A 24,487-nucleotide genomic window follows, 5' to 3' on the forward strand; every position below is an offset into this window, starting at 1 on the left:
CTCCGTTTACAAGAATTTTCTGGTTTTTTTTTATGTGTACTCTTTCCGCCCTGTGAGCACTAAGAGGGCCTCTTATAGCAGGCCCATTATGGGTTTGGCCAAGCCCACAATGGGGCGATCGGGTGGTGAGAGACGGGGCCCGACATATCCGAACGGACCATCCCCGAAAAATTACTTGACCCGTCTGGATTCGATCCCGGGTTCCCCAGACCGGTAGGCTGCCACCTTGACCGCTTCGGCCATCCGGCCTAGAATTTTCTGGTTAAAGGGACTTTCCTGTGCACCCTGTATACTTCAGTTAACGTTTGGCAAAATATTATTATTATTATTAAAGAAGCCAAATTTTATTATTTGCCAATTAATAATTATACAAAAATTTTATTGAATTATTAATAAAATTATTTTGTTTGCAAAAAATTAAATTTTTAAAAATCTATGAACTGGCAACACTTATTATTGCACGTCACATAAATGGACAGATAAGACTGGATAAAATGGACAGAAAACTGGATGTGCCTCGATTAAGTTCTGGAAACTTAGATTTTCACGTAAGAAATTTTCTATTTATATAATTATAATAAAATTTATAAAATTCTTAACATTATCTAGAAATTAAACTAAAAAAATATAAAATTTTAGTATTTATTAAACTTGTACAGTACATTGCGTATAGCATCTGTCGAACATACAGTACATTTTACACTCAATAGAAAAATATTTCGCATAACAAAGTAATTATAAGCAAGATTTGCGTATTAGAAATGAATGGATTTGGCTAGACTTATAACCATGGATTTATATGTAATTGAAAATGTATAAATACTTGTCATATTTAATTATTTTTAACTGAAATCACTTATTTTTAGTACAAAAATATCAAATTAAAATTATATATGGTATAAAAACATAAAAGTTAAATGTAAACAACATAAATGAATGCAAAATGAGAATTTTAAAAAATAAAGAATGAATATAAATGAATCAGAACTGACCATTTGTGCAGTTTGATCTTATAAACAACAAACAATTGAGAGTAAGTCAGTTGATAAAATCCAATTAAACAATCAGATTCCAGCCTAATATAAAGGCAATAAGTTTGAAATTAAATGAAATTGTATTCAAGTTGTAAAAGTTTATCAAGAAACAACTGTCATTTGTGCATTTTTTGAAAACTTACATTTTCAAAGAGTCTTACATGAATGTATTCAAAATAAAATATATAATTAACATCTTAAAAAATGGTTAATATTATCTTAGAGACGAGCCACCATCTTGGCTACCCAATTCCAGCAAGAAAACAGTGGGATGCACGTTCTAACCTAACCTTACCTATTCTAATAATTTGGTTGCTAACAATTATGGTAATTTATTAGAATAGGTTAGGTTAGGTTAGAACATGTGTCCCACTGTTTCCTTGCTGAATTAGAGATGAGCTGCCATCTTGGCTACCTAAGGTAACATTAACCTAAAAAACAAATATAATGACAGAAATATTAATATAGTATAACATCACTAATATGATAACCTTTGGGATATACAATTTCTAGCCACTTACGTAGAGTTATGAGAAATTAGATATATAGAACTGTAATTAGAGTACTGTTAAATGTTTAATATGGATCTTGGCTGTTACAAACTGTTTCAAAACTATAATAACGAAGCTCAATTCTGTTAAAGTTTGAAAAATAAGTTGAATTTAGGAATGTGGGATTTTCTTGTTCTGTTCACCATTTCAATGGGGATAAATATCAACCAAGATGAAGTTTAATTTTTATTAATACATGTGCAGTTTTACAGGAAAATTTCATTGGTGGCCAAATAACTGAGGTGGTCAGAAACAGGTTTTACTGTGTTTACATTTGGAATTGTTCTAAGTTTTGAGAGAGATCTACAATAGAAATAATATAAAATGTTCTGAAGAATAAATTTTTAGATAATTAGAAAGTGTCTTATGTAAATAAAAGAACAGATTTAAATGTTTTTAATTAAAAGGCATGAAAATTTTCTAGATTAATTCTAAGATAAAATACTTCCCAACTGAGATTACACTCTTTGCTATTATAAAGGCAAATATCAGGAAAAAATTTATTCTCATAATTAAATATGTTAGTCATCATACTTTGCATTTGTAACTTGGAGTTGAGTAGCTAATAGAAAAATTATAGATGAAACTATGAACTGAATATTTTAACATCTAATGTAAGGAACATTGTAAAGAAATTCAGTTTACAAAATGGTTAATTTAGGATTCTTATTTTTTTAAACAAAATGATGAATCTAAATATTTTTGACTTGTTAAGAAATCAATCTTTTTAATCTGTTGAAATATTACAACAACTAATTTAGGATCCATACAATAGCTATGCTAAATTTTTTACATGACATGAACTTAACATTAAAATGGAACAACACAATTTCAGCAAGTTCAATTTTGTCTGTATTTGAAGAAAAGCCACATACTTCTTATATTAGTATTTATACTGTAGGCTTATGTTAAAATTTGTTATCCATTTATGTTTTGTTTTTTGTAAGTAGTAATAAATTTTACTTTTTTAGATAAAGGACTATAGTAGAAAAGCAGATTTAGGTTGCAAAACTGATTATGGTTGGTCAATATAAGAGATGTTTAAAGTTTCCATTCACTAGCACTGCAGTTGCATGTGTAATGCATTCCATGACCAGTGTGAATTGATATGAAACGACTAATCTAGCTGTGTGACTAGTAAGATATTCATTGCATCCAGAATTGTATGTGGTATATGCCATACATATATTGATGGCATCATTGCTACCAAATATGTCTCAATCATATAAGTGCACTTTTGCCCTGTTTTTGGCTACAAAAGGATATAAATCAATGCACATTCATCTCTAAACCAATGTATTAAAATTTAATATACTGGTTTATAAATAATAAAAAAAAATTAATTTTAAGTGGGATGTTCATCAAAGAATGATGATGATGCACAAGATGCATGCATGTCTAAAACCACCATTGTGGAATTGTGTGCAAAAATTGGTTGCAACAGTACATACTGTCATGCTGATAATGTTGTCAAGCAGAAGGTGGATACTCTTAAATGGGAGGCCCCTTTGGTCTACTGAAAAAGTCTCTGAAAGGACCAGTTGTATGATGTGAAGAGGGCTGTATCAAATATTTTATGAAGCAGCCAGTCGACTTCTACTAGATAGGCATTGTTAACCTGGGCCGTGTTCAGTAACGCAGAACACCTAAGTTATAATTCTGAGTGGCTTAGCAGGCGGAGCTAAGAATGTTCTGAGCATCATTGAACAATTATCAAAATGGTGGATGAAGTTAAAATTATGATTGCAACAATCATCACAAATGAATTAATGAAGCAGTTATTAATTGTAATCAATGAAATGGACCATTATCTTTTGTTAAAATGTATTTGGAATCATTACTGACATATGATAATTTTACAATAAATCATCCAACACCTGTTGCTGAGAAAATGTTTATTAAAGAAACATTAACGTTTTCGACCTACTGCGATAGGCCATCTTCAGATGTAACAGAAATTCAAATGTGTTTAACATTTAAACAGCAGAACATTTGAACACTTTTTACATTTAAAGTTAAACAAAATACTGGATAAATTAACAAATAAATACTAAATATACTGAATTAACTAATATAAAAACGATTAAATAATGTAATAAAATAAAAATAACACAAATAAAATAAAAATAATAAAATAAATTTACATTTTGAAGTCATTTTAGAATGAGTTAATGATTTAGAATGAGAGAATAACTTTGTGATTGTTATAATAAAATACATTTAGTCCAACACAAGCAGCCATCTTGCAAATTGTATGACAAAAATGATGTCACTAGTAAAAGTTAGCATAGATAAAAGAAGCTGACTAAACTAGCTAGAATTCTAGCGATGGGAGGAGTGAAGCAGTAGATAGAAACAAGTTTAACATTGCAGCATAACTAGACTTATCAAGAATTCTACATTATTGAACACTGCCCTGATTCATCAATGGGACAATTTCTTTAATGTCAGTGGTGATTACTTTTAAATGGAATAAACCCAAGCCCTATAGCTCTCATTTAGAAACTTTTTGATTATCTCATATTTCCATAGAAATTGAAAAAAATTATATTTATTACTATATTTATATTTTTTGTCCTTTAGTCTTAAAATCTAGTCTCTAATCTTAAAAGTTTTTTTCAACTTTGTAATGTGTTGTCATTTTCAATAAAAAATTAAAAATTATTATAATTACATGTTGAAAAAAATATATTCTTGTACTGTTTGAATATGCTATCAATAAATTAGAATTTAGGTTATTGAGAAATTGAAATTCAAGATATAAATAATATATTTATGATAATTATGAAATAATTTACATGAAATATATAGTTTATGAAATTGAAATAATAAAAACAAAAATGATTAATTATAGTTTTAAATTTTTTTAGGATGATGAACAAGATCAACTGGAGTTCAGAGGTTTGTTGATATTAATTAAGATTGTTTTCTGAATATACAAGAAATACATTTCTTTCAGTCACAAAATGAAATTCTGTCTTCTTTGACTATGGAAAACAGCACAGCAATAATCCTTTGAAAAAAACCTTTTAAAAGGTTTTTTTGAAGGATTATTTGTATATTACTCTGGTGTGTGTCGATTCTTTATTCAGCACAGTAATGTTTAAATAAATAAAATTTGACAAAAAAATAACAGTTTAATGTTGAAAGATGTTTGGCCTATATTTGATGGCAACATCTGCATTTATGAATTGTCACAGTATTTTGGAATATAATTATAATATTGTATTCTAAAATCACTATATAGTATTTTCATATACAATACAGTCTTGGTAATTTGATATATATGGGACTGGAGCAGTGTCAGATTACTGGAAGTTAGATGAATTTAATGGTTTAATCATTTGGAAGAAAGCATTTCTTTATTTGCATCATATTAATACATTGTATTAAGTTGGACTACTGATCAAAACATTTGAGCTTCACTGATGATCAGTTTTACCAAACTGGTGAATTACACACTAAATTTAGTAGAAAATTAAAGCAATCATGGAAAATTTAGTGGGAGGTACAGTATTTTTAATGGAAAATTTGGAAAACTAATTTTTATATTTGTTGTGTTATGAGATACCGTACTTTTTTTGAGCAGCATAAGATGATAAGCGTAATAATCTTTAATATCATGACCAAGCTGTGCTCAAGCTTAGACTTGATATTATGCCACATTTAGTGGGAAAAGGTTCAAATTTAATGAAAATTGCAGTTTGAACTAGTAGGAAGCTTGTTTGACTTGGCATTGGTGTGATAATACTGTACCTGAGAGTGATTAGCGTTGGATTACTGGATATGTTGAAATTGCAAACAGCTGAATTACTAGGTTATATTGTACATACATATTTTTCAATAAAATCTTACAGTAGTGTGTGTGCTTTTTTTTAATCCCAACAACTCAAATTTTAGATTATTCAAATTATTATCCAAATCCACATTAATTAAGTTTCTGTTATTGGTTTTTGTAGACTTTAAAGATTTAAAAGCTAGTGGCTTTCTTTTCTTTCTTCAGTAACATATCATCGTGATCATTCTAAGGACTGAAGAGGGGTCATTAAGACTTGAAATGCATTTCCTTTAATAAAAACTACATAAACAACTGTTCCTTGTGTGATATGTTACTGGAGAAAGAAAACTGCTAGCTTTTAATTCTTTAATAGTTACATTAAGTTGAGATAAATGAGTTTGTATTGTAATTTTAGGAATGTGAGTTAAGTTGGTAATCTAATAATGTGTATAATTAAGTATGAAACTTTCATATGATTTCATTATTCATAAATTAAAATATATAATTCCAAATGCGTAACATAATTTAGTTGTAATATGTCATAATTCTAATCATGTATCTGCCATCAATAATCCATTTCTAAAAAGCAGTTATTCTGTGAAAATGTTAACTGGGAGTTTATTTCTCGTTGTTTTAAATGGGTAAAATTATAATGTATTACAATGAAAAAATAATAGAGATACTTTTTTGTTTTATTAATTTTTTAAATTTTGGAATATGATGATAATACTGAGTTTTATGTATCCTTTACCTAATAATAATAATAATAATAGTCTGCACCAACCAAATTCCATTAAGGAAAGACACTCCTGTGCTCAGAGGATGGTAGAGATCTTATTAACATTAAGATTCTTCATCAGAAACAGATAGACTCACTACAAAGCTTCTTTGATTTTAAACAACAATCATGAGTTTAGTATATTTTGGGAGTTTTCATCCTTAAAACATAAAAATATCCCCGAAAAGAAAATAACAACTAAAAATAATACCCAAAACATAAAACAATTAGACTTCTTACAAGTATATAGCAAAGAAATATTTATTCACTACCACAAACACACTATATTAAAAATATTTTCCACAAACTTTCCTTGAGAACATGATAAACAAACTATATTTTAACAGAGCAATTATAATAGATAAAATGATCCATCACATTATCCTCATTGACAAATTGCACAAAACTACCTATATAGATACCGCTATATCAAAAATACATAATAGCTACTATGTATAGAAAAAAATAAGTAAATATAATGAACTCTCAAGAAGTAAAATGCTTATGGAAAATGAATAAAGTCCATACCATACCAATAGTTCTCTCTGCCACAGAAGATATTCCATATTCATTGCTTAAAAGCCTGAAGACAATAGGCATTCACTCAAATTTATATAGATCTTTACAAAAAGCTACCATTCAAGCAACTTGGCATTTTTTCAGAAAATTTCTCCAAACTGTTTAAGCTTTCATACTGGTCTCACAGGCTTGTCTCTTGGGGTCCATGTCAGATTTGATACTGGACACAATCTGACAATGATACACAATAATAATAATATAAATGATAAAAGTTTGAGAGCTTATTAGAAAATTTTCAAGTCGGTTTATGTTTTGAAAACTGACAACAACAAAAAAGAAAAAGATTGATTTGTGTATAAAAATAATACTTTAAAGACTAATTTTTTAATTAATATTTCAAAACATTTGGAATTTATATTTTTGTAATTTAATGTTATTTTTAAATGTAATTATTCTTGCTTTTCCAGATTCTTTTCCTGGTTATTCTGATGTTCCTGAAATAGTAAATGAAGAGGAGCAGGAAAGGGTATTTTTTTTTACTATTATTTTTGGTTTATTTAACTTTGTTTGTGAATATTTTTAAAAATTACCATCATGTGTAGATATTGTTGAAATTCAAATGAGAATATTTTCACAAAAAGAAATTCTATTTTCTTATAGTGAATATTGAAGTGCCGATTTTCATTATTGTATATTATCTATCTTATTAATTGTATACTATAACTTATAATTTAAAAACTACGTTATAAAATACTGAAGACTTATAATCCAATATTTAACTTTTTGCATCAGTTCTTAATTTTTACATTTAAATACACCCATCTTTAGTTGGAATTACATTGGATTAATTTGGATGAAGCCTAGTAGTAATTTTTTTTACATGTACAAACATGATTTTACTATTAAAAAAATGAGCATAACTGTGTGACATTTATCTGGTGTAGTTTAAAAATAAAATATGCTAAAACTCATTAAAATGTAAAAATAATTTGGTACTGAGTGATTCCAGTTTATACAGGTTTTACTTTATTAGGATTTGACATTAAGTATGGGAAAACTTGTAAAAATTTTCTTAGCATAATTTTGCATCTAGTTTGTATTGTATGGTGGAAACAATTAAGTATTTAAAATGAATCAAGACTAGATTTTGGATAGATTTAAAATAAAATATTTTCTAGTTTTTGAAAGATATTTTGATTAGATTATAAGTTTTTATGATGGCATTGTTCTAAATTATTCAAGTAAAGTATAATAATAGTTTATAAGAAATTCTAAAGCTTGTAATAATAGAATTCTTTATTCTAACCACTATAATAATAGAATACTTTATTTAAATAGTTGTTATCTTCTGAAAAACCAGAAACAAAACCTTCCTTCTGGGATATTAAATATTATCAAAATTTATTCAATGTGGATACCAATGAAGTAATACAGAGAATTATATGGTCATTTATACCAAGACCTGGACGAGCAACTTATATTCATCGTTTAATTCGACCAAATCCTGATTTATATGGTATGCATTTTTAAAATTTTAATTGAATGAATTTATATATTTTGATTATTCTTAATTCATGTAGCTTTGATTTTAGTTCTTATTTAAAATTAAACATTGATTACAATATTTTAACAAACTGTACTGCATATGTGAAGTATAAAATCTAAATAAAAAGAAGACTATAAAATAAGTTTTTGACTAGAGAAAATATTAATTTTATACAGGATACTACTCAGATACTGATGTAATAATTTTATATAATTGATACAATTATTTTATCTAACATTTTGTATCAAAATTAATTCAATTACCAAACTTGTACCCTTGAAAAGTAATTAGTGGAATAATATAAAACATGTAACACACTGTCTCTGCTTTAAAAATTTATTGCACATGTACTGTATTTGAGCTTCAAAAAAATTAATAAATTTTATCAAACGATGAGAACAGCCGATTAATTGTATCATGTACAATATTTTATACTCCTAAGGAAAATACTGTAGGTCTATGGTAAAATAAATTGCCATTGTGATACACCATTTTCACTTTCTCTGATAACTTTAACATGATCTTCTAATGCAGCACTTTGCATTTCTTTAGTTTTTCCAACAATTTCAAACAAACTGAAATGAATTTTCTTTGTTGCTAGACTAATTCATAATACCTGCACCTAATTTCAAGGGTGGGAGAAGTGCCCAAGGTGAGTTCAAACAAGAATTTAGACCAGATATATTTGCTGATGTGGTCACTTATTACAGTTGTTGTATGTTGTTTCTGACCAAAAATCAATGCCCATGGTTGTGTTACACAGGTGGTAATTTAATATTGGTAACTTGTAGGAAGACTCTATGTATAAACTATTCTGTGCCAGAAATTTTTGCCTGTTTTGACAGGTACCCATCGAATGCAGGTAGTCACCTAAGCAGTTTTCCCAAATAAAACAGTTTTTATTCGGGAACAACGCAGGACAGGTTAAAGAACAATGACAATGATTAAATTTCATAGTATCTTTGAATTCTTTGACATCTGTTTCATAGTATATGTCAAAGAATATTAATAATATTATATTAATCCTAATATGCTAAAAATTAAAATAAAACTTTTATAAAGATTTATTAAAATTTTTAATTTGTGAAGTTTAGAACTCTGCTTGCTATTATATGATATTTTCACTAATCATAATGATAAAGTTACATAATTATAAATTTTAAATAGATAATTAATTTAAGAAAATGTTCATCCCTTTTTACTCTCTTTCACATACTAAAAAAATGATCATTAATTTTAGATTTTAATTTTAAAAATTATTTTCTGTAAATTGTGTTGCATGCATTGATTTTTTTTAAATTATATTTTTTCATATTAGGTCCAATATGGATTTCTGCAACTCTTGTATTTACACTTGCAATCAGTAGTAACATGGCAGATTATTTACATTCAGTAGGAAGATTGAAGTCTGCAGATATGTATTATGATTATCGTAAAGGTAACATTTTCAGATTCTAATTGGGAATAATTCTTGTAATCAGTAGTATTAGTCTATCAATATTCAGTTTGATAATCTAGTTACTACCAAAATTACATTTATATTTGAAATATTACACTAGAATAGTTTAACTCATTTTTTTAAGCTAAACAAATCTATAAATGCAACTTGAACACAAACTATATGGTGTATTTTCTCGGACACATGGCAAATTTCATCACTAAGTTTTCTTCAACTGAAGAAAACTTAGTGATGAAATTTGCCATGTGTCCGAGAAAATACACCATATAGTTTGTGTTCAAGTTGCAGAATAAGCACCGGCACGGTTTCATAAACACTAAATCTATAAATATAAAATTAAATTACATGAAGAATAATGGTAAATATATAAATATCATTTTTCAGTTCCTTCTCTACTTCATAATTGTATGTTTAAAATGAACAAACATGAAACATGTTTTTGTAGAATGATATTGTCACATTCAGTACTTTTTTTCTCAAAACTGTTAGACATAGGAAGATGGAACTAATAACAACTTTATAGAGCAGATGAAGAAACTTTTGGTGATCTTATAAGACTTTGAAAATCAGTAGTTTTTGAGATAGAGAACAAAATAGGGGTTTGTTTTTTAAATTATAAGGGGCACTTTTGAGTCATTATATGGATATGTGACAAAATAAATGTCTTTTATAATAAGTCAAATTTTCTTTAACCAAACAGTTTTCAAGATATTGGCTAGTTTCTGCTAAAAATCTGATTTCTCTTTTTTCCAAAAGTTTCTGAAACTGTTAATATGTTAAAATAAAAATTGATAAAGTAGTTGAACAAGCAGGCTTTGAATAAATTGAATTATTACTTTTTCAAAGGCATGAAGGCGTGCCATTTTTGGAGTGATCTTTTTATTTTTATGCATTTTGTTTCCTCTGTTTTCATGAAACTGAATTATTCAAGTAACAAAGCATTTGGTACACTGATGGCTTTATGCACAAGAGACCAAAATTATTCATAAGCTGCAAATATTTATGCCAGTTTTTCTGGGAATGAATTAAGGAAATAGTTTACTTTCAGCATCCTACTAAAGACATGAAAATCAGAATTTCAGAAAATTTTTATGTATTAAATGCCTTTTCTAGAAGAATAAATACATGTATATGCCAAGAAGGTAGACATTTTAATTGAAATAAATTTTGAAATGTACTTTCATTACCATCGTGTTTGTGTCATTTAAAGCTTTTTCTTAATTAAACTGATAAACTTAGTTCCCAGCATAGAATGTTTTAGGAGAAAGAGAAATCAGATTTTTAGCAGAAATTGTCTGATAAACCATTGGATTTAAGAAAATGTAACTTATTGTAAAAAGTGTTTGTTTTGTCACATATTATCCATATACTGGCTGAAAAGTGTCTCTTATAATTAAAAAAAAACCCCTATATAGTTCTGTATCTTAATAACTGTTGAATTTCAAGATCATCCATGGTCACCAAAAATTGTCATCCTGTCTGCTCTATAAACTTGATTTTTAGTCCCATTTTCCTATCTCTAATGGTTTTGAGAGGGGGAAAAAACTATTGAATGCCACTAGTGAATTACCCTATATATTTATTAATTCTTTATGTGTATGTAATGTAAATTTACTTTAATGTAGAAGATTTGAATTTGGAAAGAACAGAACAGAACAAATGACTAAAATTTATGATATTTCTTTTTTAATATAAAAAAATCATTATATTTTATTGTAAAAATTAATGATGACTTTTTTTCCAGTATCATTTACTGCAACAACATTATATTCTTATATTTTCTTGATTCCTCTTGCTGTATGGGGAATGTTATGGTATTTTAATTCTTCAGAATATGGTCTGCTAGAAGTCATCAGTACATATGGTTATTCACTTGCCATATACATTCCAATTGCTGTAAGTTTATAAAATATATACTGTAAAATGTTAATATAATGAAATAATAAGAATTGATTATATATCAATATTTGTTTTAGGAAAATTTTATTACACTGAAATATAATCAAAATGCCCGAATGTTGAAAGTTATTAAGTAATGAAAAATTTACACCTTATGATCCAAGTAATCTTACCAAAGAGACCTAATTATTCCTATCATGGTTCAATCAGGCCCAACATATCTAGGTCAATTTACCCTCAAAAAATTCTCAGCAGATCCATACTGGAATCTGGTCCCCAGATTAGCAGACTGGTGCATTTGCTGCATTGACCATTTGTCATCAATGTTTGTAACTAAACATTTATTTGATAAAATGATCAGTACAGTAAAGTTTTTATAAAATAGACATTTTAAAAGTGTCTTCTCCTTTTGTCCTTTTGCACACCTCAAGAAATAAAAGGTTTTATGGGTGGAGTTGATCTTTTCTTAGAGGCTACTTATCCTTACATGTACTTAGAGTGAGACTGTTATTTCCTGAGATGTGCAAAGGATGAAATCAGAAGACATTTTTAAAGTATTGTCTATTTTGAAAAATTTTTATAAAAGTTTATTGTCAACACAAGTTTGAAAAAGCAGCTGACATACAAAATAGCAGTGGCCTTATAATTACACCATCCTTTCCAGAATAGCTATTGCTTATTAATGAAAAAATGCCATTATTGTATGCATAGGTGTAATCAAAACATCTGTAAATTCCTGAATTGTGTTATAGCATTCTGTTATGCTATCTGGCACATCTTTTATTTCATCAGAAAATGACATGGACCTTGTGTTGACTGAATTTAAAGTGTTAATTTAGTCTTTATTTTGTACAATCTACAGTATACATGAAGTCAAAATTATCATTGTGAATAATTGTACAGTAATGACATTATACAAATTAAACTGACAGTTATGACTAAAATTTGCATTGCTAGATAAACAAAATAGTATCTATTGATGACAAAAGATGACTAAATTTATACATTTACAGATTTTGTTGTAATGATCACTTTCCTAAAATTTTCATTACATTGATATACAGTGGGCAATTGGTTAATGAACATAATCTGTTCCAAGACTGTGTTTGCTACCAAAATTATTCATTAACTGATTATCAATTTACCTTAGATTTTTATGGGAATTTGATTACAGTAGAGCGTCGATAACTGGAACCAATTGGGGACTGGGGTCGTTCCAAGTAGTGATTTTTTCCAATTTCCGATTATGTACGAAAAAATATATTAACCTGTCCGATGTTCAAATTTTTCTCCGTTGCGTATCGCTTCTTGTTGAATTTTTCTCCGTTGCGTGTCGCTTCGTGTTGAATTTTCGTCGATTTTAAGCCTAACGAAAATTTTTATAATAATAATCGAGCTATCGTATCGTTAAAAATTATTTCTTTATTTTGTACAAACAAAATAAATATATTGAAGAACATAAAAAAACATGAAAATTATACTTTAGAAGTAAATTTAGTATCAAAAACGTTCAATTCAGCACGACACAGTCTGACTGAAAATCGTTCCAGTTTTTGGCCATTTCAATTACCGACGTTCCAATTTTCGACGCTCTACTGTAATTCATTCTGGAGACCCCAAAAAAATAAATAAATAAATTATATACTTTCTTACTATGTTTGTTTATATGTAATAATAAAAGTATATATACATGGTCTTGCATTTTTATCAGTCATGTTTTTTTCTGTTTGTGGGACGTTAAAGAATCTGTCCAATGTTGATTGCTTTTCTCCAGGATTTTTTGGAAGTAATTAATAGCATTGTTGTTGTAGAGATTCCCAAGCCTGTTAAACCTCTACCTGGTTTGGATGCCATTTTAAGACCATTGTTCTGACATCCTCCCACTTCTTCAAAAGATTTCTAGTAGCAGATGTTGGCATTGATCCTCTTTCGTCTTCCTCTTTTTCAGGACAAAACACATCTCGCTGGGTTTCTTGGTGTTCTTCATTCAAGAGTTCTTGCAGTTCTTTTGTCGTCAGATCAGTTTCAGGTTCTATTATGAGCTCTTCGATGTCATCTTCATTCACCTTTAATTCCAGATGTCTCACAGTTGTTACAGTTTCATCCATAATTTCAGGTACATCATCATCATCTCCCTGAATGTAGGAGGGACACAGCTGTCACCAAGCAGAATTCAACTGTTTTTGAGTGACTTATGACCATGCCTTTTGAATGAGCTGAATAGCTTTAAGAATATCAAATTTTTCTTTCCAAAATGTTTTTAATCTCATCGTTGAGAAGAACTGGCATTCTTCAAAACATCTCAAATTCTTTCTCCTCGTGACAAATGTGGAGTTTGTTTTTTCAGTTCTCCAAAAATTTCTCTATCTTTCTCTTGAATGATAATCATACTAGTTACACCTCTTTTCATTTCCCTTTCTTTTATCTAACTTGTAAATCAAAAACAATCTTTCCATTTTTTCATGGATGGCACATCTTTGTTTCTCAGATGTGGTTTTCATTACTTCTTTAGGCTTGAATCTTCTTGATTATATTTTTCTTAGCTAAAATTGTGCTTACTGTAGACCTGTTCAAGCCATACTGCCTAGCAACATAAGACATCTTCTGTCCACTCTCTACCTTGGCTATTATCTCTTGCCTGGTTTCTGTGGTGAGCACAGTTCTTGAAACTTCACTCTTTTTAGGCTCCATATTATCAATTTCTTTTTGAAATAAAAAGTTCAGAAAAACACTCACAAAAATTCAGAGAACAGAAATCAACAAGCACACGAAAGAAATTATGTAAATATGAGGCCCGAATGAAATTTGAAATTTTGATGTTAAAACATTAACGAATATCTGATGGGACAGTTAAACTCTCACCTTTAGAAAATAAAAACTGACGCAAAACTTACCAAGTGCCTGACAGTCTCACAATTACTACAAAAAATTATTTGTCAGAAAGGTAAACAAAAAGCTGGAATTACAATGAAGAGTTTCAAAGTTTGGCGGAATACTATCCAATCGGTATCAGGTTGAGCATTGATGTTGATGTCTCCTGCACTCCGAAAGGTTTCAAATTGTCACCTGGAGACAAGGGAAAACCAATTGGTATTTGTTATTTTACATTGCTTCTTTTTGTGTTTGTTCTGTGAAGTGTTCATTATCTGAACATGTGTTTGTTGTCTGAACATAAAAATCTTTTGTGAAAGTGTTTGTTTTCCATTTGTTTGCAGTCCAAACTGTTCATTAACCAATCACCCATTGTATATTTAACTAAAACATTTTTATGTTATTATGCATAGGAAATTGGCAGGATATTTAAAATGAATTTGTTATACTGATAATCTTTTTACACTTGTGTTCATTATAAGAACATTTTATTGGACAGTGAAAGTTTTTCCAGTTTTTTCAATCCTTGGATGCAATTTTACATATCTTCATGTGTAAAACTGTAAAAAATCCACGTTTTATGATTGTTTAATATGCATTTCAATTTTTTTGAACTATTCCTACTCTTGATTTTCTTGAAACAAGAGCACACTATTCTTGCTTTGCTTTGTATACTTTTATTGATATAAATACAGATGTGCTAATTATCAAAATATATGAACAGTAATGTACTGTAGCTGCTTGTGTGATAATTATTGATTTTAAGTATGCTAAATATTTCTGCTTCTCATATCAAACCTGTGCTTTGATCTTTGGAAAAGTCTTTAAAAAACATCATGCGTAAAGTAACTGGTTTTACCTATCACAGCATCATGTCATCTGGACATTTGTCATTTCTAAAAGGAAAACTCACATTCCTTTGTAAGAACTACATGTTTTGAACACTTTTATATGAAAATCTTAACTTTAGTCTAGGGGTTGCCAAACTTTTCTGATTGTCAACCCCCTACAACTTTTCGAAACCTCACATTGACCCCCACCAAAAAGTTTGTGTTACAAGCAAAAATAAAGCTCCTACTATTTTAATATATATTTTTTAATTTTACATTTATTGTATATATGTTAATAATAATTTTTGTAACTGACAGTCAATGAGACGGATAAGGCTTGATGATCCTTAGCAAGATTAGCAATATTTGGTTCAAAATTTGTAAGTTTTAGTCTTTTCATCAACCCCCAAATAATGTTTTATTGACCCCCAGGGGGTCAATATCGACCACTTTGGCGACCCCTGCTCTAGACTTACCCAATCCACCAATAACCACCCCAATGACGAGTTTGACATGCCAGCATACCAGATGCTGGGTTAACAGAATTTTACTGTACTTAAATTAATAAAAAAAAATTTGTGATATTTTTAAAACAGCTTTTATTTAGCTATTTATTTAAAATAAAAATAGTAAATATATTAAATGATTAATTTTTTAGTTAAAATATAAATTTTATTCAAATAATAATGATTTATTTATATTTTTCTTTTTCAGATATTATGGTTAATTAAATCTTTTTGGTTTCATTTCATCATTATACTTATTGGATTTATATTATCATCATCTGTGTTAATGTTAACATTTTATCCTGCAGTCCAAGAAACAAGAAAAAAGGTAGTTATTTTTTTGTTTATCAAACTTTTAAGTTTTAATTTAAATAAGTATCTTATATTAAACACACAAAATTATTTTTGAAAAATTATAATGATACTTAAAAATTAATATTATCTGTTTTACTACTATAATATTAAAAAATTTATTCTACTTTTAGGTTGCAGGAGTTATATTGATTTTCATGTTGTTATTTCATTTACTACTTGCATTTGGATTTTCTGTAAGTATTAATATACATTTATGCTACATTTGATATCAAGTCAAAAATAGATATTATAACAATTTATAGGAAATAAATCAATAATTATAAAGATTTATTTATTAAGAAAAAATATCAGCTCTAGTTCTTTTATTAAAATATATAAAATAAAAAACAGATTTTTTTTATTTTTAAGATGCATTATGAATTGAATTTTAAGATTTTTTTTATGAGGGAAAATTCTTTCAGTTTTTATTAAGGAACAACTAGTTTTAAAAAAAAAAATTCCATTAAACAGGTAATGTTTATCAGTTGTTTCCACATTCTCTTGATGCAGTTATATCATCTTGAAGACATTTTTGACATTAAGAAGAGTTCAAATTAAATGTTCCTTACTAACAAAGTTTATTTGAATTGATGTGAATATTGAGCAATTTATTTGAAAACATTGTTACTGATGCACCACCTGGTTTACTGACAATAACTGCTGGTTGTAGTTTGGGACTATGAATGTAAGATATTGTTAGTTATAAAATATAACCCTATTTCAGATGAGTAAAAATTGGGAAAAAGTTGCATTTTAGAATGCAAGAAATATAATACTATGATTATCTACTATATATATAAATTACTAGCAGATGAGCCCAGTGTTGCTCAGGCAAAAAATAACAACAGCAAAGATTATAATTATTAGATTATTTCATACTTCTAACCCTTCTATTATATTATATTATATTATATTATAGTATTTGATTTATATTTACGAAGGTTGTATTACATAAGAGTTTATCACACCAAGTACCTAATCTAACACATTTTAGAAATTCTTTAAATTGTGTACAGAAGAGGAATAAAGAATTTTTAAAATGTGTTAGATTGGTCACTCAGTGTGATAAACCCTTATGTAAGATAACCTTTGTAGTTACACAAATTAAATACTATAATATAACGAACATTAAAATGAAAACCATATAAAGAGTTTGGCTATTTTAGCCTACCATTGTCATGTTTATCACGATACTCAGATTGTAAGAAATGGCACAATTTCATTGGTCAAGTAGACACTAATTGAAAATATGAAATCTTAAAAAATTTAAGATGTCATATTTTTTCCTAATGTTAACTCTAAGAAAATGTACCATTCACAGCCTGATATCAAATGATAATCTTCTAATGAATCAAATTTCACAAAAATAAAACCCAATATTTAAACTCGGCACCCTCAAAAACCATTTAAATGATATTTTGTGCTGGCTGGTAACCTCGTATTATGTAATTTTCCTATTCAAATGCCACCATACCATAGGTCCAATAGAAAGAAGGGACTGTTATGGAATGGGGTTGAAGTAATTCAACCAAAATAAGTTGTTGACCTTTTCCCAGAAGAGAGGATGGTCAATGAATACTAATTAATGCAGGTGTACTGTTAATATTTAAAAAGTTATCCATGTTGGTTGGACAGGTTGTGATGGCCTCACTTATGATCGAAGTTGCTAATCTTAACGTCCTAAAGTCTTCATGTCACTTGTTTAAATAAAAAAAAATTGTCAAAATGTGAGAATAATTGCTTTTATATGATCATAGTGTTTAAATTTTGGCAACAGATTGCATAAACTATATGGAAAGTATGTTCTTACAAGAACATACTTTCCACATAGTTTATGCATTTATGCATAGTTAATGTAAATATTGCATTTATAGAAAAATTATTGGGTTGCAATTTGAAAAAATTGTAAACTTACAAATTTAGACTATGCTCTGCCTGACTATTCATCTGTCTGCCCTTCCTTAATCTCAAGAAAGGAGTTAGATAATTGAAAGTAGAGATCAGATATGAAAGACTTAGGGACAGGAGGCCCAGATTAACTATGTACAAACTTTTGGTTTGGAATGGAAGTCATGTTACTTTGATTCAAAATTTTCCCCTGAATGGAGTTAAATAGATGACCAACATGACTCTATTGCTAACAGGAAACATATGATGTACAGGGCAAGACTACCACTAAAAGAATTGAGAACATTGTGACAAAAAGTTGCAGGAACTAAAGTCATTTCTTTCAAAAACAAAAAAACAACACTTAACTAAAGAAGTACAGTATTCTTACAGACAGTACAGAAGTACTCTTACAGACAACAAAAAAGAAATAGAAAACTATGTTTAGCTAAATATTGTCAACTTAATTTGCATGTGTAACTGTATAGAAACAAATGTGTAACTGTAAAGATATTTACACACAAAGTTTTAAGTCCTATATTAATTGAAGTGTCGAAGCTTCTTTTATGAGGTCTACAGAATTGTGTTTGTTCTCAAAATCTGTTTAATTGATTTTGATTAAACTTTGCCATTTTCCATTAATTGCAGTGAGGAATCCAAAAATGCAATAATAAATGAGGGTCGATGACTGTTTTCAAGATATAAGTGCACGTGACAAGTTGAAAACAAATCACACAAGCAGTATTGTGTGAATTTGTCATGCAATGTTTCACAGTCACTAGCATATTTTCTATGTGCTTATAGAATCAAGTTCTCAATATTTAATGGGCCGATTTAATAAAAATTTGCCATTTTCCATTATTTAAGACGAGGAATCCAAAAATATAATGAGGATCCACTTAAATTTAAAAAATAGGGATTGAGGGTTTTTGATATATAGAGGAGTTAAACTGACAATGTCTGTGCTTTCTGATACGCAAGTGATCCTAACGGAATGTAGGCCTAGGGGTCAAAAATAAAAACATTATTGTGTATGCCCAGTGGAAAATAGACACGAAAAACAAACAAAACACAAGAATTGCTTTGTTCTTGGGTCACCTCTGTGTAAGCAAGTGCAAGGATCATCTTTCTGTACTCAGCCAGTGCAAGAATCATGACTCCCATAGCCAGCAGGTACAAGAATTGCCTCTTTTCTGGTGGCAAGTGCAAAGTTGACTGTCTCTGTCTTTCAGGTACAAGGATCCACCTCTTCTGTGTCTAACAAGTACAGGGATTCTTTCCAGCTCTGCCTCAATTCTGTTGTGATACAACAAAGTTGGATGATGTCCTAGTAAATTTTACACACAGCTCCATGTTCCATGAATCTTGGCAGGGCTGTAAAAATAAGCACTAGCAGAGATTAGTCTATTTACTTAGTGAAGGAAAGAATTGTTTGACAAATCTTTGACAAGAAATTAATGTGCATTACCAAAAAGGGGAGTACTGAACCTTTTAAAACTTTTAAAGCCCCAAGTACTGCTCATTGTCCAGTTAAAATGTGTGAAATGATCTGTAAATAAATCTGTGCTTTTTTATTTTTATTTATTTATTTATAATTTGACAGCAAATATTCTTCTGGATACAAGTAGTACATCATAATATATTAAATTTATTCATTAATATGAGGGTTTAACACTTGATTCTTTTTTTTTTTTTTTGCACTACATAAAATGTGTGTTGTATATTTATAAAGTTGAAAAAGGATTTCTGAATAGTATTAGTTGGCTTCACTAATTTCATTTACCATTTATTCTGAACTTATAAATTATTATTGTAGTATTTATGAAACTGTGCCAGTACTTATTCTGCAACTTGAACACTAACTATATAGTGTATTTACTCTGACACATGGCAAATTTCATCACTAATTTTTATTCAGTTGAATAAAAATTAGTGAATCAACTGAATAAAAATTAGTGATGAAATTTTCCATTGTGTCCAAGTAAATACACTATATAGTTAGTGTTCAAGTTGCATTATAAATTATTAAGTAAATTTTTCAAAACCAAAAAATTATTCATACTTTTTGTTACAACTGTTCTTGTTTGTTTACTTTTGTGTTTAATTATTATTATTTTATTTATTTATTTATCCTAGCAGCTTAAATGAATTAATTTTGTTATGTTTAAACATGAATATAAACATTCCAACAAAAATACAAACTTTAATATTATCTCAAGAGTTATTGAATATTATTGATAGGCAATCTCTTTAAGAATTAATTTGTAATTAAATTTACATCTAAGCAAAACTGATTTATTTTTTCTTACAAAAATATAAATTACGTTAATAATCTCTGAATTTTTTATAACCTTTTAATCATTGTGAAATTTTACTTTTACTTAAATATCTGCTTTAGATTTCATTAGTATTTTATTCACCGGGCACTGAACAGTTCCGTCCCTGAACACTGGGAATTCGGTTGTGGGTTTGCATCTCACTCGGACGGGCTGGCCACGTGGAGTTTTCTGGGTTTTCTCCACATCTGTAACAGTTGAATAGGAGCCAGTAATTCTTAAAAGACCTCTCAGAAGGTATTTCTCCTCCATGTAACATTGTGTATCCAGAGAAGGCATTGGGGAACCACTCTGGTACTAACTTCCCTCAGGACACCACTTGGCTTGCAAACTAATCCACTAATCTGTACTAACCTGCGCAGGGTGTTTGCCGACATCAGGGTGACCTGATATGGCACATGAAGAGAGAGAGAATTTTATTAAATTTTCATTTCTTCAGACATAAGAATAAATTATTTATGTTTAAGAGATTTTAAAATAAATTATTTAACAAACTTAGACAACCACTAGAGATGGAATGTTTATCCTTCCATCAACAAAATTACTATAGTAATATTGACATAGAAATTCTGGTGGTTGTCTACAAGGAAAAGTCTGTTATAAGTGTACTTACAAGAACCCCCTTCTTAACATCAGTAATAACTTTCCAAAAATCAATATTCTGCAGGAAAAATTTAACTTGAAGCCTATTTTTTATTATTTTAAATCAGAAAAATTTAATGTGTTCTGATCCAACTCAAAATTCCCAAACTAATTTCTGGAAACAGTTAAAACTAAATTACAAACTATATACTAGAATATAAAATGCTTAATATAATGCACTGTTTAGTAATCAGTAATCAGAAAGCGATAGAATGCTCAACCCCTCCCCTCCCCTTGTCAGACTTGTCTTAAAAGTGGTTTGTCCATTTTTTCTTTTTTCAAAAAAATTAAAAGTTTACATTTTAGTGGATTCAAAAATATAAATAAAGAGTACTAAATTTGGCAATGTTTCTATGACTTTATGTAATCAGCTTACGTATTTCTAAAGACTTCTTTGTGAATTTAACTAAACCAATTTATGCTTTCTGGGTCATAAATGAACTTACAAAACTTTCATAATTATTGAACTTTAAAAGTCATTAAATTTCAGTTATGTAAAATTCAGTTTCACTTGAAATACACTGTGTTTTATTCTGATTTTGTTTGTAATACAGTAATAAGAAATAAAATAGTGTTGTTTATTCTCAATATTAAAAATATTTACTTATTGTTAAACTATTTTATGATAAGTTTATCATTAGACACCACTTTTCATTTAGCCTCATTATGTGCATTTTTTTTCATTCCATCTGTTTTCATTCTATCAAATTGTGCTTTTGTTGGTAAAATTCTTAGTTGTATAAGAGGCTGTCCATAAACAGTCCATATAGAAATTTTTGTGTGTCTACCACAATTACATTATATTTCAATTAACATTTATAAATATTATTTAAACTGTATTTTAATTATTGGAATATTTTAGGTTTATTTTTTTCATCCAATTACCAACGAGAAGAATATACAACCATCATCTGTCACCACCAAGGCCATGGCAGATTTTACTGAGAAAATAGCACAAAATGACAAGTCTAGTCAAAATCCACTCAAACCGGAAGCTCTTCGCATCATTAACCGCATTACAGTTAATAATGATACTGTAAATAATAAAACTAAGAAAAAGCAATTAAATATTGAAAATAATTCTGTGACAGAAGCTGCTTCTGTCACAGCAAATAAAACTATTGATTCTAAATCTTCAAGTATTAATATAAAAACAACAACAAAAACATTACTTTGAAAAAATTTAGATTTTGAAAAACAGTAAAACCTAAAATACTGTGATAAATTTAATGTATTTATAATGATTTCTTGTATTAAGATATTTGCATTTTAATCTCTCTCATTTTTCTTGGTATTTGATGATTTATAAAAAGCATCAAAATTGTTAAAGATTATTATTATTATTATATTCTTCATTTGCAGTTAATAAAAGTTTTGCATTTCTGATGTTTGAAAACCTAACTGTATGTTTTTTTTTTTTTTTTTGCACCACTGCATTATAAAATGCAGTGGTGCAAAAATTGATTAGAATGTATATTTTTATGTTTATGTACATATTTTGCATGTAATGATTTAACATTTAATTTTTATGGAAGTTCTCTGAATAAAATTAAGAAAAACTTGAAAAAATATTTCATTTTTCATATTTACTTTTTCTTGAAAAGGGAATTAAATGGTTATTTATTTTTTCGTTTAGTATTGACATTGTCTTTAGATCTTATCTCATCATTTGTATATATTCTGCAAATATTTGTTAATTTTGTAAAATATTTTAATCAAACATAGTTATTACAACAAAGAATTAATGCAGTATTAACAAATACTTGTGTAAAAAATATTTTTAGTAAATTAAACTTTTGTTAACATTATTAAATTTTTAAAATATTTTATTTAATTCTTATTCTTTTGTAGTAATTGAATAATTGTGAGAAAGCGGGGTTATACAGGTTGTTCTGTCAACCCCTCTGATCGGCATCGGGACGGTTAGGCCACTCAGTTTTTTTTTTTTAACTCTTTCCGCCCAGTGGGCACTAAGAGGGCCTCTTATAGCAAGCCCATTATGGGTTCGGCCAGGCCCACAATGGGGCGGCCGGGTTGTCAGGGACGGCCACCGACATATCCGGACGGACCACCCGTTTCCAGTAGAAAGTCTGAGAGATATCCTTCTTGGCAGATCGCCCGTGTGTTGCGTTTGCCTTAGGGTCGGTTCGTACTTCGTAAGAATGGAAAAGAGAAAATGACACTAAATAGCTTTAGTGCGCATCACTAGTGGCATACTGCCGTTCTCTTTTGGTTATCGAAAAAGTTGACAGAAGTTCTATCTTTCTCTCTGTTGATAGCCCATAATCCTTTGCATCCAACACAGAGACTGATAAAACTAAAATGATTAGAATTAGAACAGAATTATCTTTGACGAATTATAATTCATAATTTATATATTAAATAAGTTCTTATTAATTTTAGTTTTGAAAAACTTCGTTCTGCTGTTGCTGTCGTCGCCGGTAAAGTTAAAAAATAAAAGTGAGGCATGCTGCAATGATGTGGGAGAAGCTACTTGAGGCTATGGTGTGAATTAATAGTAGTTAGGCAAATTCGCGTATAGAAGTAATTTCTTTTACCTGAGTAAACAAACACATTTTAAATCGAAGCAGTTGAAGTCCAAAACTAGCCAAAGTATCGAAGGGATATGCCGATTATAACAATTCTGATCCAGAATATTTTTATCAGATGACGCGACAAGATATGCAGGTGATAAGCACTTAAAAAGTGTACATAATTGTCAAACGGATTCAAATCTAATAGTTAATTGATTAATTATTAAATCCAAAAACAAATTTTTTTAAAATTTCGCCCTTTTAACTTGGCGCCTTCATTATTCGTGTGCTTGGAGCAGTTTGCTCCAACTGCTCCACAGTACTATGCCTCTGTTCTTACATGCTGTAAAATACGATAAACGTCAACTGAAAAAGTAAAAATGTAATCAACAGGAACACTGAATTCAGGACAAAAATTCAGGATAGAACCTCGTTCGAAAATAATATAGCCTATATTCAGTACAGTATAGATTATATATTTCGCGAGATGCAAATTACAGTTGAAATACATTTGACATATTTATTACAGATAAGATTGTTCGACTCCTAGAAAGTAAGTAGGTCAATTTCGCTCACTAGGGACACACCAGGTGGATAAGATGGCAGACGACATGAATTATATGTAATAACATTTAGACTAAAATTAAATAAAAGACATTGAAATTACCACAAAACTTTATTTAAAGTACAGTATTACAGCTTTATTTTTAAGTAATAAATCATGTAAAAGCAAATAAATTGCTTTAAAATTATGAACTTTATAAGTTATTTATTTCTACACGTCTGCTGTTTCAATTCATGTTTATATAACTTATTATATATTATTTAATTAGTTATTTTCTTTTTGTAATGTTTCACAAGTAATTAGTATAAATTACTATTTAATTCAAATACATCTTTTAAATATACCTTGTAGATATGTTTCTAGTATTATATATACCAGTAGTAGTGGTTTGGGCCATA

The 24,487-nt window shown here is 28.7% G+C and overlaps 1 protein-coding gene across 1 annotated transcript; it reads left to right on the forward strand.

The window, feature by feature from the left end:
- Positions 1-479: 479 nt before the first annotated feature.
- On the forward strand, positions 480-22,561 carry LOC136977138 (protein YIPF1). The gene is made up of 9 exons (XM_067272577.1): positions 480-548; positions 4,456-4,486; positions 7,128-7,186; positions 7,999-8,176; positions 9,525-9,644; positions 11,410-11,561; positions 15,980-16,099; positions 16,257-16,319; positions 21,853-22,561. The coding sequence occupies exons 1-9, from the start codon at positions 495-497 to the stop codon at positions 22,165-22,167; spliced, it is 1,092 nt and encodes a 363-aa protein (XP_067128678.1). The 5' UTR covers positions 480-494; the 3' UTR covers positions 22,168-22,561.
- Positions 22,562-24,487: the final 1,926 nt, after the last annotated feature.

The sequence above is a fragment of the Centruroides vittatus genome, unplaced genomic scaffold (genome assembly GCF_030686945.1).
Source record: "Centruroides vittatus isolate TY-2023 unplaced genomic scaffold, ASM3068694v2 contig_446, whole genome shotgun sequence".
Taxonomy (NCBI): domain Eukaryota; kingdom Metazoa; phylum Arthropoda; class Arachnida; order Scorpiones; family Buthidae; genus Centruroides; species Centruroides vittatus.